Below are 14898 nucleotides of genomic sequence, written 5' to 3'. Positions count from 1 at the left end.
AATGAGAAAACCTCATTTTTACCCCATAAAACCTGGTTCCCATGGTCCAATCATGCTGGTTTGCGAACTCATTCAAGGTTACCAAATCTCTTCAATATCGGACAAAGATTGCTCGAGTTATCACGTTCACGGACACATATATAACTCTCTCTCTCTGTATATATATATATAAAAATTTGAACGAATAATGTTTTTGGCCTCTGGGGACATCAAAATGAAAATGTAAATCAGTCCCGAGCCTAGGTCTTACCGTGCCACCTACGGTGATAGCTACTTCCCCATAGGGAAAGTCGCTAAAAGATGATGGTGAAGGAATGATTCTAATGCTCACTAAATGATTCTATGTATACCATAATAAGTACCAGATATTGCTAAGAGCTTAAGTAAATTAATAACTTGTTTAGAAAACTTAATTTGAAATTTTTAAAACCTCTTTCCAAGTTATGAAATTTCAACCTTTATCATAAAATTGTCAACTCAGATATCTATGGAATTTCCATTTGTACAAATACAACTTCTGAAGTCCTTAATATACTACATTTTATTAATAAATATTTTCATTAACATGTTTACAGTGCATAACTCATGGATATCAAATGTCTTGATATAAATTTTGTGGTGTCACAAAACAACCACATCCTTTACCACAATCAGTTTTATCAGTAATCAGTGCTAGAGCGAGCTATGGAGAGTTTGTAGGAATGTTGCTTTGTGATTTCTCTAATCGACCAATAACTTTTGTACTAAAAACTCTACAAAAATGGTAAATTACTCAAATACTGATAGAAATGAAATAGAATTCTCAAGCACAGTTTTACGTTCCAGAATTATTGATTTATCCAGGGCAATAATGTTGAATGATTTAGCTAAAGTTGACAGAATTATTGCATCAGATAATTTTTTTCTTGAGTTGGTAAATTGTAGTCTAGGACCTCAAAGAATGACTCCTTTACATCTTGCATCATCCAGGGGCCAATCCTTGGGGTTGGTCAGCCTTCTCGTACGGAAAGGAGCTCAGGTAAATATTTGTTTATTTTGTTTTGCGATTATTATTTTTTAAATTACAAAATGCTAACAGATTTTAAAATTATACATTTGCTAACAAAATAATATTTAAAATTAAATAATAATTTTCAAAACCAAACTAGATGGATTTTAATATTTAATTTTCCAAATTTTTGAGAAAAGAAAACTAATTGCTTAAACCACGTTTCGATACGATTATTTTAACTTAAAATTATGGTGAAAATTCACGTTGTATTTTTCTTTGATAATAGTTTCTTTTAAATGGATTTAATGGATTTTACTTAGCCTATTTACTACTCCGGAAAAAGAACATCAAACGGAGTAACCAACGTCACTATCACTAACTAATGATGTCAAACTTAACTATGACGTTACTAATTATCATATCCACAGACCAAGTGACGTACATGGGCAACAGATATCCCTGTAGACCACTGTAGAGAATTCAGGGCCTTCAAATAGACCGTTACGAAGATATAGGCTTGTTTAATAACATTGGAACACTGACGCAAATATGCGACGTCAGTCTATTTTAATGTGACCAGGGTACAAACCAGCTGTAGCATATATGCTTTGCTGGTCCATATGAAAGAAAAATGTTGTACGGTTGCGGTAGTGAACGTGTTAATAAAAGTAAATATTTAACTCAAACATTTCTTTCCTGCATAAAGGTTTCAGCGACTGACAAGATAGGGCGGAGTGCTTTACACTACGCTGCAGCCAGGGGTGACAATGAAATGGTTCGATTCTTGGTCAATGCCAAAGCTGAGGTCAACTGCCGATTAAAAATACAACATTCACTTCAACCAACTTCAGTATGTGTTGAGAAACTACCTAAAGATTTGGACTGTGAATATGAGGTAAGACTGTTAACTACACAACACATGAACTCTATTTCACCAAAGTGAAGTGAATCATGATTGGTCCACCTGATAGAGTGTAGAACTCCAGCTCTGGAGAACTATGTACAAATCATGGCAACCCCCAATTTCTAGATAAGTGAAAATGTTGTCAGTTGGTAGTTGGAAATTATCCAGCAAGGTACCGTACACGAAAGGTGTTTTTTTTGTAATATTTTTTAATGAACATTTTTGCAAATAGTTAATTATTTCAAATCAAATCATATACCATATTTCATAAGTATATCTTTAATATTTGTAAAGCTATATGTTTGTTTTTAAATCGTGTGTATATTCGTTACACGGCATTTTCGTAACAAATATTTATTCCTGATTTTTGTTTTATACCCAACGAAAAACCTATTCCTAAATTTGTTGTACTTACAGGACACTCTGTCCTCTACCAGAACGCTTCTAAATACTGTTGGCAAACCTGTTTCAGCGTCTCCAGATTCTTGTACCGTTGCCAACATCCTGGGGAAGAAGTCCACTTCACCAAGCGGTTAAGGGAGGACACGTAGAGTGTGTAAAAACACTTCTGGACAACGGAGCAGATGTCAACTTAGAAGATGACAAGGGACTGACTCCTCTGCTTCTAGCTGGGGCTGGTGGCTTAGCTAGGTAAGAGACAATCATGTAAACACCTGTATAGATATGTTGCAGCAAACCTGGGTGAAAACTAACAAAAAGTATATGAAAATGTTTGCCTCAAAAACACACACTAAGTAGATTATCATAAAGTTCAAAACCTCAACTTTATACATCGTCTCTTATATTTAGCAGTTTGAGTTTGTGTTAATAATATAAGAATACTGAGAAAAATTAACTTATACCAAAGATTTCACATGCTACGCAAAATAGATATTGCAGCCAAGCCATTTTTGTGATATCAATTACTATGCGAGGCCTGGCGAATGTTTTCACAACCTAAGACTTAATTGCCGACATGACCAGCTGTTATTTACGAATTTGTTGTTGTTGTTTATTGTTGAAGTTGTGAACTCACAAATGCTAGACAAGAGTAAAAATATGTGTATTCAGTAAAAAGATAAAGTGAACAATAATAATTGGATGAATTAGTAAATTAATAAATATCATCTGTTAAATAAAAATTAATTTACATGTAAGTATAGTCAGGCACTAATATACAGGTAAGTAGTCAGGCACTACAGTACCCCCTTGCCAGAGCCATGTTAGCAGCAAGTAGTCTGTTCACTTTGGTGTGATTGAAAGAGTATGACTGACCTCCAATTTCTGACCTGAATATTGTTTTTAAGTGGCAAAGAGAACCTCTTTAACTTAAATTTATGTATAACTAAGGTTCCGCTGTTGATAAAACTATGTGTTCTTATATTTACAGTATTTTATTAAGTGGTCAGTTGAAAGATTTTTTATACAAAACAATCCAAATGTTTTGTATGATATTGGACACATTTGCTTCATGGCTTTATTACAAACTTCACTCACAAAATACCAATTATGTGACAAGATAATACGTAGTCTGAAAACAAATACTGATCTGTTATAGAGAAATGTTCCTCCTACAAACTGTGGATATTGCTAGGTCTAAAATAGCTCAAGTAGCCAGTGAATGGTTAGTTGTTGAGCAATATAATGCATTGCTCATCGTGAGTTCGTAAGATATTGCATGAAACTAAAAATCCAGAAACAAACTTTGTGTAAAGAGATGAGAATTCCGAAATCAGAAATGTCAACAACATCACAAAAGGTCACGAATGTTCAAAACTTGTAAGAGTTGTAAGATTGATAAATTGTTAAGGATTTTCTAAATATACGTTAAAATTCAATGCAGAAAAAATTGTACGGTATAACATATTGTAAGCGTATAATATCACTGTATCCTTGTAATTTTTTAAGATTTTTATTCACGCATGTTTACATCAATAAAACCTTTGCTTTATTGTTCTCCTTTCACTTAACTTAGACACTGTTATTTTTAATTATTTTTGTCAAAAGATAAAGTTATGGTACATTAATGACAGCCCTGCGCTTTTAAACTAGATAGACATGACGACGACGACGACGGGCCGGCCAGCGTGTTGTGGTAGTTGCGTACAGGTGATCTGATTCCGAGTGCGCGCGAACATAACCGTACTCACCCGAACTTGAATAGGTGATGAAGATCGAGACTTGACACAGCACCTCTGTTGAGGGACCACCCAACTACGTGAAGGTGGCCCCATCCAAAAACGACTTGGCACGAAATTGCTGTAAGCTGCAATATCTATTTTGCGTATCATGTGTAATCTCTGCTATTACATACACAGTAGTACAAGCACAAGGATAATCCTATGAATTGTTACATTATTTAATGCTCACACATTGTTTCAAAGGATTGAGGCAACAGCAGGGCCGCATTTAGCCAAATGGCGCCCCTAGGCCCACAAAACAGTTGCGCCCTCCCGGCCGTAATATTGGTCAGGAAACGTAAATAATGTCACGATCATTGTCATTGAGTAGCATATATACAAGGATAATCCGTTGATACTTTCAATAAATCAACTCCTTTAAAATGTATACAGTATATGCCCCTATAATACTATACCTCTAATGAGATTAACTGAACAATGATAAATACCTTCCCTCAGAAGATCCCAATCTTGTAAAATGTAGGAGTGGAACATTTACAATACCATACCATATTGTATTGTAAAAAATATAGGCCTATATGTACCGGTATCCACCAGTTTTAAGTAAATAATAATTTTTATGGTCAAAATTGTATTTGGATGGTGTGAAATAACTTGAAAAGTATGAGCTTTTAGTCTTTTTTATTTAACATAAACAACACAAAATACGTTTATGATGAACAACATTCAAAATCAGAAATAATTCCATCACAATACATAATACCGGTGAGCAAATATAATTGAAAAAATTACACCTATTTCATTATCTCTAAGTGAAATACCGGCATAATTCGACATTTTTTACTAACTAAACATAAACAGAACAACACAACAGGTTAAGTAAGCAGGAGAGAATAACATAGCTGACTTTTGGCAGTCGCTGCAGGGATGTTGTTGGGACAACAGCAAAACGAAATATCACATGAGTAAAAGCAGGTTATTCCCAACACGGCAGTACCAAACAAGGCAACCCTTTATTTCTTCTTCATCTATTTGCTTACTAAACGCGGCAAATTCAAACTACACTCGGTCTCGCGGACGGGCCCGCTCGTCAGTGGGCTGGTAGGGCTACCGGTCTGACGCGTGGGTGCGTTCGTGGGATTCATTTAAGAAGTTGAATATTTTACGCCCCCTAAAATTTGGCGCCCTATATACCTCTACGATTATAACTTATGCCTAATTATGCTATATTATGATTATGCTATATTAGGGCCTAGTGGGCCTAATGGGAAATGCGGTATTGAGCAACAGTTTTGAAAACTAAGAGCCACTGGTTCATTTCCATGAGCATTTATTGAAAATCAAAACTATCAAGGACAGGTCAATGTAGCTTTAAATTTTCAGAATGTTTAACTATTTATTTGGATTGAGTCAGTAACCTTCGTATCAATAGGTAAGCATTTTAACAACTCATCAATCTTAATTTATTGTTTTTGATCATGAGATAAAGTTAACTAATTCCTGTAACTTTGAAATCTTTTTCTATCTACTTTTAAATGCGATTTGAAAGGTTTTAATCAATGGTGATAAAACCTGTATTTTTTCTTAAATGCTATAGCATCAGAATTGCAATATTGACTAATATGGTTTTAGTCAACCTGTTAGCAGCAGTTCCAGGGAACAGTCAAAAGTGTTTCATGTTTTGTTGGGATGCTCTCGTAAAACTCGGTCCAATAAGCGTATTTAGTTTATTTCATGGACTTAGAGGTCTTTGACAACAGCATCCTGCTAAATCTTGTTCTAATAGCATGTGTTATTTAAGTTTAAGAGTTTTTTGTAGACATTTTTTATCTTGATTAGTAAAAAACAAGGTTGTAATTTTTACTAGGTTTCTGGATCTGGAATCTGATCCCGTCCTCAGGTTAGGTAACAGCTTGTTTGTTAGGATTGGAACTTCTGACAAGTTGTCCTTTTGTAAATTCATAATTAGTTACATTTTTCAAATATTAATATCAGTTTTGAAATTTATGTTGACAGGTATGAAGCCATAGTTGATCTATTGGTAAGCCATGGGGCTCAAATCAACAAGATCAACGCGGATTTAAATACGTCAGCATTGTACCACGCAGTGGCGCTGGGGTCAGTCAGAGCTTCACAGACTTTGCTTGAGGCCGGAGCACTAGACCTCTCCTGCTCTCACACGTTTAAACGTGCTGAAACTGTGCTTCATGTAGCCGCAACCGGAGGTTCCTCCACCCTTGTTGATCTTCTTCTCAATTTTGGTGCCTCTAAATATGTAAACTGGCCAAATACTGTAAGCCAATTTGTATTATTTGATCGTATGTAGATGGGTAGCTAATTGGTAATCACTCTTATACATTTTCAACATTTGTACACAAGAAAAATACCCTCACAGTTTCAACACTACCTTTCACAGCATTTAAGAGTTCTATTAAACACTTAAGGATAAACGCAACAATCCCTTATTAGTTTAAGATTTTCAAAAATTGTTCTCCTTGTTGTCATAGGTTGGCTGCACTCCGCTTCACAAGGCAGCTTACGGAGGTTTCAGAGAATGTCTAATACTTCTCATGGATAAAGGAGGAGATATTTCCATGATATCTGATGGCGATATGACTGTAATGGATGTTATCATGTCATACATTCCTCGCCCAATCAACTTTCTAACTGACTGCCTTGATTCTAGAATTAACGCCAACAACTCATCAATAAATGACAGAGATTTTGAGGTAAATAATTATACTTTGTGTCCAAGAAAGGATTGCACTTTTATTTTGGGGAAAGCCGAATGTCCAAGAATGATAAGATAAGGAGCTTATCAGGGCTTTGTAGCCATGCCGTGGAAAGTCATTTGCCATGGATGGCTTTACCGGCAAGCAGTGTGCTTTCTGTGTACGCGACTATTATCAAACGCTTTCATTACGACACTTCCGTGCTCAATACAGACTTCATGATCTCAAAACCAAATGCCATCAGTGAATATTATTAAATGCTGGGTGGGCAAATTTGAAGCTACAGGATCAACTATGAAACCTCGTCGCATCGGTCGCTATAGAGAAGCGCGTTCTGAACAAAATATCGAGCGCATTCGAGATGCTGTAGAGGATAATCCACATCGATCAGTAAGAAAACACGCTGCTGCTTTGAATATACCCGAACCAATATTTACCGCATTTTGAAACAAGATTTGCAGTTTCACCCGTACAAAACTCAATTAGTACAGGCAAAAAAAAATACAGCATGGGTATACAGCAGGAGACTCCATGACTACAATAAGTCAGCTTTTTTGAGGGAAAGTCATTTCCAGATTTGGTAACAATAACTTTCCTTCAAGAAGCCCACACCTAACTCCACTAGACTTTTTTTGTGGGGTATCTAAAAAGTCGGGTGTACAACAACGCTCCTGCTACTTCCAATCATCTAAAGCAAAATATTCGTGAGGAAACTGAAGCCATCTCACCAGAACTCTGCCGTTGAGTCTTCGCAGATGTGAGTTTTCGTTTGGCGAAGTGCCGGCACCGTAGAGGTCTACATCTGGAAGATGTAATCTTTCACAAGTAATTTCCCTGAAGTGTACAAACAGGTATTCTTGGGAAAATTGCTGTAAATAAAGCCATTTTCCTGTTTTGTTCGTTTTAAAAGTGCATTCCTTTCCGGGACACCCAGTAGTTCATAGTTTGAATATGTTTCTTGTCTGTTGTTGTTGTTGTTTTTTTTTTTCTTTTAGGGTCTGTTTTGGTGGTCAACATAAGATTGGCAATGAGGTTGATATGAAAATGTCAGTAATACACTGTAAAACAAGATACACACATTACAAAAAGGACAGGTTTGAATAATAGAACAGATATAGGTAGAACATATGTCAGATGATAGAGATACATGGTCTCTTTTAACATTTGATCTAACCTATAGTTTTTTCAGATTTATTTGGACTTCACTTTCCTTTCCCCTCAAGACTGCAAACGTCAGATGTCGGTAGTTTCAACTTTTACAAATACTTCAGAGATACTTCAGCATCCCCTGGTTGAGTCTTTCGTCTTGGCTAAGTGGAGAAAACTTCGCTTCTTTTTCCTATTCATCGTGTTTGTCCACCTTACTTTTGTTATTTCTCTTTCCACTTACATATTAATTTGGGTCCACAAAAAGGAGCAGGTAAATTTTTTAAACATAACTTGAATTAAAATATGTGTCTTATTTTAGTTTCATGAGAAAACAAATGAATTTCTGAATTCCTTTGTTATTGTTTTTAGCTATCGTTTACCCAAGTATGCCTCTATATTTAGCAAATATGCTAAAGACCCATACTTGGGTTCTAAATCAAACCACAACTGTTAGCAAAATGTTACTGTATATTTAAGTGGCCAAATGGTTGCCTATGGAAAGCCCAGTTTGATAAGTTCAAGGATTATCCTCACTCCTAACTTCCAAATTTGTACAAAGTTAATTTAAATCCCATAGTTTGTATCGAAGTACCTCAAGCTATAAGCAAGCACTATTACATAACACACAGAATTGAAATAGCTGCTTAATAGCATCTATTTATATTCTATTTATATTTATATAGAATACAAATTGAGCTTAATAGCCTACTATAATCTAGATGAAAATACTTTTGAACTTTCTCACAGACTGCAAATCTTTTTGCTCAACTAAACCAAAACGTATTATTTGAGTATATAAAAAAAATATTAAAATGTCGATGAGGCTCTCCTGACTAAAATGGTTAATATGTTGTTCATGATGAGGCTTTATGTCAATCTGCACCCTTTTTTAGTAAATTTCCCATATAGGGAATAAGCCTTTCCTTTGGTCTCATGGTAACCTCTGGGACCGATTTCCTTTTTGTTTTGATGTCCTCAGATGCCCAAAATATTGTCCGTTCAATTATATATACATATATATATACATACAGATGTGTCTGTGTGCCCGTTAGCGCGATAACTTGAGTAGAATCTAGCAGTCAGATTTTGATTAAATTTAGTACACAATCATATAAACCTATGTTTATTCTCCTAGCAGAAAATCTGAGTTCTTATTAAACTAACTTATAGGGAATATATCTGATATGTTTAAGGAAATATTATAGTGAAACTCCCATCAAGCAAATAGGAATTTGTTTAGTCTGCAGGCTTGCAGTGGCAGGTGGAATTTCAAATTTGGAATTCACACAACATAGTTAGTTACTAGATCTTGTAAGCATCATACAGTATTCATTTTGTAAATATTTGTTTTTCAATGTAAACATATTTAATATTGTGATTAGTCGGTAGCGCGACAAACTTGGAAAACAAGGCAGTGATATATGCTTATGACCCAGTATCGCCACTTATTTATCAGTAAAGTTCATTCTTTTACTGTACTGGCTCATCCATTTTGTTGTGTTTGAAACATTCCACACACAATCCTTTGAGGCCCATGTAGACGGATGAACACAAGATCCCTCAACCTCTTGATGGACCTTGCACAAACGAAAGATGTAACTTTGTACAAAGAGAGAGGATGGTTCTTGAACAGAAAAAAGAGGCCACCGACCAGGCCCGCAGTTTGCATGTGATGCGCTATGGGTCTGAGAGATTATTGTGCCCCTCTTCACCTACCTTGTGGGGGAATTTTCTTCCTCCTTGAGCCCCCAACAAACCTAAAACCTCTTGCACCCCTGGGCCCGACCCAACCGAGCCCATTTATAAAAGCAGCCCAGCCACCAACTTCTTTTTAAAATGAATACAAAATAAGAAATCCCTTTATTTTGTTACAGATGATTGGGTCCAGGCTGGTGCTGATGTTTTCCAGCTGTGTACTACTGGTGTACGCAGCTACTGAACTCGTGATGATGGGTAGGCAGCGACTGAGACAGTTTGAGTCCTGGCTGACTCTCGCTAACTGTTTCCTCTCCCTTTTGATCACCCTCTGCACCCCTGGAGGGTTTGATTTCTCAGCTTCTGTGAAAGAACCAATGCCTTACTGGGTTCGACACATTGCATCCATTGTTACCCTGCTGAGTTGGGGTGCCTTGATGTCTCTCATTGGTCGCTTTCCGTCATGGGGCTACTACGCTCTCATGTTTAGCGTTGTCTTGCAAAATGTCATGAAGGTATGTTTGTAGAAAACTATAGAGAAGTGTGTTGTTTGAGATTTTGCAATAGATTACCTTGTATAATTTTTTATGCTCGGATGTGGGTACTGCTAATATTCTAAGAATCAAATAAAAAAACAAACATTTTATTCCATAAAAGAAAAATTTTTATAGAAACATAGCCTACAAAACCTAAAATAATGAACAGATCACCACATAGGCACATCTAAGGTGTGTGGAGAAATGAGTTCTCATCAGTAATCCTAACATAGCTTTAGAACCTAATTAACCTTATAGTGATCTACGTACTTATTATAAAATTTAACAAGGGAGAGAACAAAAAGTGAAAAATCTCACTAGTAGCCTCAGCAGATAGCTTAATCATTAAAATAATTATAAGATTGGGATGCAACTGGGGCACATTTCAACCTAAATATGAATCAGGGGCGACTGTGGCAAAAATTAAGATCCTTATGATTTTTTTACAGACCAAGATCAGCTGTTTCTTTAACCAGGGTTGTTTATTAAAAGCCTAACAATAAACAACAACTGACCAGTTTCTAACCATCAAAGGCATTGACTTTCCTCAGGATCAAATTTAGCAATCTTTAATATTGTTACATTAGACTCTGGTTTCCGGCCACTCAGCTAATCATCTATGATGGCATTAGCCAAGACAAGACATCTTTCTACCCTTACATCTGGATTATCTGAAACCTCAAAACTTGACCCAAACAATTTTATCTTTGCAGAGTTCATCCATATCCATCCTATTAGAAAAGAGATATTATTTTATTAATTAATATTATTTGTATTAGTCCAGATTAATCAAGTGACTTTTTAGATATCTGACTCATTTTGATAGTAATCTATATTTAACATGGTCTTGGTCAAATAAAATCATACGGTAAATTGATCTTAAAAGGAATTTCTTTGTCAAAGATTTAAAAAATCTACCGCATTCAACTCATAGGTCAAAGTAAGTTCCCAGAGAATTTTTTGTACTTATTTTGGCCAAAACATAATAGTTTTACAAGTTGCCTGAGGTTTTTTCCGTTTATTCATAAATCGAGGAATATTGCCTAGTTTTAGTGAAACTAGCTATTTAAATATGAGATAAAAAATTGTGTGGTTTACAATGTTATTAATAAAACAACACTGACAGGTTTTCCTTACATTCATCTGTCTGGTGATCGGGTTTGCGCTGAGTTTCTCCGTTCAGTTCCCTCAAGACCTTGAGTTCAGCAACCCCTGGCTGTCCCTGGTACGAACAACGGTAATGATGACTGGAGAGTATGACTACAACAGTCTTTTTGGTGGCAACAAAACAGAGGTAAGACTTAATTACTTACACAATTCATGTCAGACAATAAAAAAACAATATGTTTATTCAGGACTTGTCTAGGTGTTAGAACACTATCCTTAGCTTCAGATACATGTGAAGTCGCTCAGTTGGAATTGTTGATGGATAAACACATTACACAAAACAAACATTGGAAAAATTAACATTAATTAAATAACAGACCTGTTCTGACAAATAGGATTTATCACACTGATAGCATGGGACTGACTGAACGGATTTCAAAAAGTAATATGCAAATATGCAAATCCAACCCAAACCCATTGCTAAAGAGCTCGGTCTTTTTACTCTATCATATCTAGACAATCAGTTCAAGTTCAAATAACACATGCAAACGCAAACCCTATAACTCCTCAATCCATTGTTTTTTGGCCTTATTAACGAGTCTTTTATGTTAATCTTGGGTTCCAATGACTATCCAAGCGGCATCCGATGATAAACTTAGCTGTGCCAACTACTATGCTCACCAGACCGATCAAGACAACCTATTCTAGGTTTTTGAACAAAAAGGGTGAATTTTTTTCCATTCCATGTTAATTATTGTAATTTATAATATCTATAAATTATGTATAGTCACTGAGTCAACATGATCTATGATTTGATTTCTCTTGCAGACAGCAGGTGAGGAATGGCCACTTGTACCTACAAGTCGTGTTATCTTCTTATTGTTCGTCCTCCTGGCCTCCGTCGCTCTCATGAACTTGATGATTGGATTGGCTGTCAGTGACATCCAGGTAGGAAAGTTTCTACAAAAAACCTGGGTTGTCTGTAAATTAAGGTCTCCATTGAGCTTCCATCGCAGCCAAACATGCTAGTCTAAATTTGAGATTAACGTTGTGTTCCTTTATTCTCTTTTACATTTACCCATCCACATAGGCATCCAACCTGTGTATGGGTTGAGCAGGTGCAATATAAAAGTGGTACCAATCAAATGTGGTGGTGGGCACCAGGACGAGAACTAACATTTTTCATTACTGGCATGAATTCGTAGTCTGTTGTGTTTCTGACTCACATATACAGTACCAATATTTTAGTTATATTCTTGGGGTATTTTCTCTGTTTTGTTAAAAATAATGTTTTCAATCTTGTATAGGTGCATTTTAGTACCAACAGTTACATATTTAAACAAGGAAAATGTTTTTATGTAACTTAATAAAACACTTTAGGTAAAAAAGAGATCTAATCTGTTGATTTTTCAGGGACTCCAAACTGAGGGCAACATAAGGAGGCTGCAGAAGCAATGTGATTTTGTTTCTCATCTGGAATATGTCCTAAGCCATAAGGTATTCACAAGGTATGTGGAATGGCTGGTGCCTAAATTTGTTACAAGGCACCAAATACCTACCTTCGTCACTGTCCGACCCAGTACCTTCACTGACTTTGAGACTCTGCCAACCTACCTGCTAGAGAGGCTCATCAACATTGCCCTCCAGAACAGAAGGTACTTTTGCTTTTTTATCACCTAATTGGCCTTTATTAGATTACCTTTTTTAGCGAGTTTCCCAATAGCAGGGAATAAGCTATTACTAAAACCTGGAGCTATTTACTTTTTCGTTTTGAAGTTGACAGATGCCAAAAACTCCATCCGTTTTCCAAATTCATATTTGTAAATAAAATATGTGTGTCCTGTAGCACGGTAACTAGAGGAAAAATTATCCGATTTTAATGAAAATTGTTTACTGTATAAATGTGTAAACCTACATTTATTAAAACGAGTTCCTGTACTATGATTGGACTATAGGAACATGCGTCTGGGGTTACTTTATTCATTATTTTGCCTCCTGAACTGTTATTCAAAGTATTATCTAGGTTACGTACCTTATACAGTCAAACAGTTATGAATCCAGTCACTAAAGGACGATGCGCATTTCAGAGCTTTAAAGCCCTATCTTCAGGTCCATGGATACTTATTAATTCATCTTGCAGATTCGTCAACATTTTTTTAAACATTAAAAACACATAACATGAACACATAATTCAACATTTATACAGGTACATGTGCCGGCCGGCTATGTACCGGCTGGACCAAACTACTTTTTTGGTCAGTATGAAAATTTTGCCCAGGAGCCCAAAATGGTTTGGGGGCAGCTCAAAAATTTTAAATATACTTAACGCCTTATCAAGTGTCACGTCATTTTGGAGGTCATTAGTTTAAAAGAATATCGGGAAAAATTAGAGGTCCCTATCTCAAGCCAAAACAAAATGGCGGTAGTTTTTAGTTTTCATCAATCTCAGAATCTCATTTAAAAATTTACATTAATACCCCCTATTAACATTCTATAGAATTCTACCAGGAAAGCTTATCACTCCATAAGAAAAACAGGGTACTTTTTAGTTGCTATCACAATTCCCCCTGGGAACCTAAAATGAAACATAATGGGCCAGCTCAAAAATGTGAAATATAATCCCTGAAAACTAAATACTGCTGCCATTTTGTACTGGGTTGAGGTAGGGACCTCTGGTTTTTGGGGATATTCTTTTTAACTAATGGCCTTTAAAATGAGGTGTCACTTGATTGGACATTATATTTAAAACTTTTGAGCTGCCTCCGAAATACCTCATTTTAGGCTCCTGGGCAAAATTGTCACACCAACCAAAAAGTAGATTTAAGTTTCTTGTTACAGTAGTGTTTAGTTTTCCTGGCACAATTTAAAAAAAAAAAAAACTTTAAAAGAGGATTTTGATGTATATTTTTACATGGAGTACACAACTTAATTACTCTTCACAGTTCTTCTAGAAGTCGGATGGGTAATCAGCATTTTCACACAAAAATTGTTGAGTTATAAATGCTAATAAATGTAATTATGATTACCCGGTGTGCCTTGCTTATTTATTGATATTTCTATCAAATTCCAAAAAAAAAACAAAAAAAACTGTTGTTCTAGCAAGCCTCAAAAGTTCAAAATACTTGAAGAAACGGACAAAGAAATAAAACCAGTTGACGTGGCTCATCTAAAGCAGTTGTTGTTGGAAACAATGTCGATTCTGAACAGTGGACGACTCCAGAGTGTGACCAGCTGTGATGAGATGGACAGTGGTAGGCCTGCGGAGGACAACTCAGTCAGTGTGAACGCAATGTTACGACGTGTCAGCACCCCCAAACACCCCTTCATCCACAAGAATTTTCAGCACTAAATTATGTTCATGACATGTAGCCTAAATTATATTTAAGTAGGTAATCAAATACATAAATGTTACAAAATTCAAACCCAATTTTGAATATTCAAGCACCATTCATGTTTAAACTCTAGTGTAGCTTCTTTTACCATGTTTTTAAAAGTCATAATATAAAAATCGTTGAACTGAGCTACCAAAAGTGTAATGTACCAAAAACGTATTAACCAAGCAAACTGAACAGATAAGTATTGCTAACCATAGCATAATTATACATTTTTTATTTCTAGTATTGAAAGTTGAGGAATAAAATGG

The 14898-nt window shown here is 35.7% G+C and overlaps 1 protein-coding gene across 1 annotated transcript; it reads left to right on the top strand.

The window, feature by feature from the left end:
- Window positions 1-702: 702 nt before the first annotated feature.
- LOC128998502 (transient receptor potential channel pyrexia-like) lies at window positions 703-14714 on the top strand. The gene is made up of 11 exons (XM_054424662.1): window positions 703-1018; window positions 1698-1886; window positions 2368-2546; window positions 6053-6329; window positions 6544-6765; window positions 7958-8188; window positions 9792-10127; window positions 11275-11442; window positions 12084-12203; window positions 12669-12910; window positions 14355-14714. Exons 1-11 carry the CDS (start codon window positions 761-763, stop codon window positions 14602-14604), a joined length of 2472 nt encoding a protein of 823 aa, XP_054280637.1. The 5' UTR covers window positions 703-760; the 3' UTR covers window positions 14605-14714.
- The last annotated feature ends 184 nt before the right edge of the window (window positions 14715-14898 follow it).

The sequence above is a fragment of the Macrosteles quadrilineatus genome, unplaced genomic scaffold, assembly GCF_028750875.1.
Source record: "Macrosteles quadrilineatus isolate MER2022 unplaced genomic scaffold, UCM_ALF_1.0 Scaffold_7__1_contigs__length_78375512, whole genome shotgun sequence".
In the NCBI taxonomy this organism is placed as follows: domain Eukaryota; kingdom Metazoa; phylum Arthropoda; class Insecta; order Hemiptera; family Cicadellidae; genus Macrosteles; species Macrosteles quadrilineatus.
Note: the sequence above shows the minus strand (reverse complement) of the source record. Positions and strands in the feature narration are given on the sequence as shown.

Coding starts and splice junctions, on each gene's coding strand:
- LOC128998502 (XM_054424662.1), top strand. CDS start 761: ATGGTAAATTACTCAAATACTGATAGAAATGAAATAGAATTCTCAAGC. Junction 8,189..9,791: donor GGGTCCACAAAAAGGAGCAG/GTAAATTTTTTA, acceptor ATTTTGTTACAG/ATGATTGGGTCCAGGCTGGT. Junction 12,204..12,668: donor TGGCTGTCAGTGACATCCAG/GTAGGAAAGTTT, acceptor TTGATTTTTCAG/GGACTCCAAACTGAGGGCAA.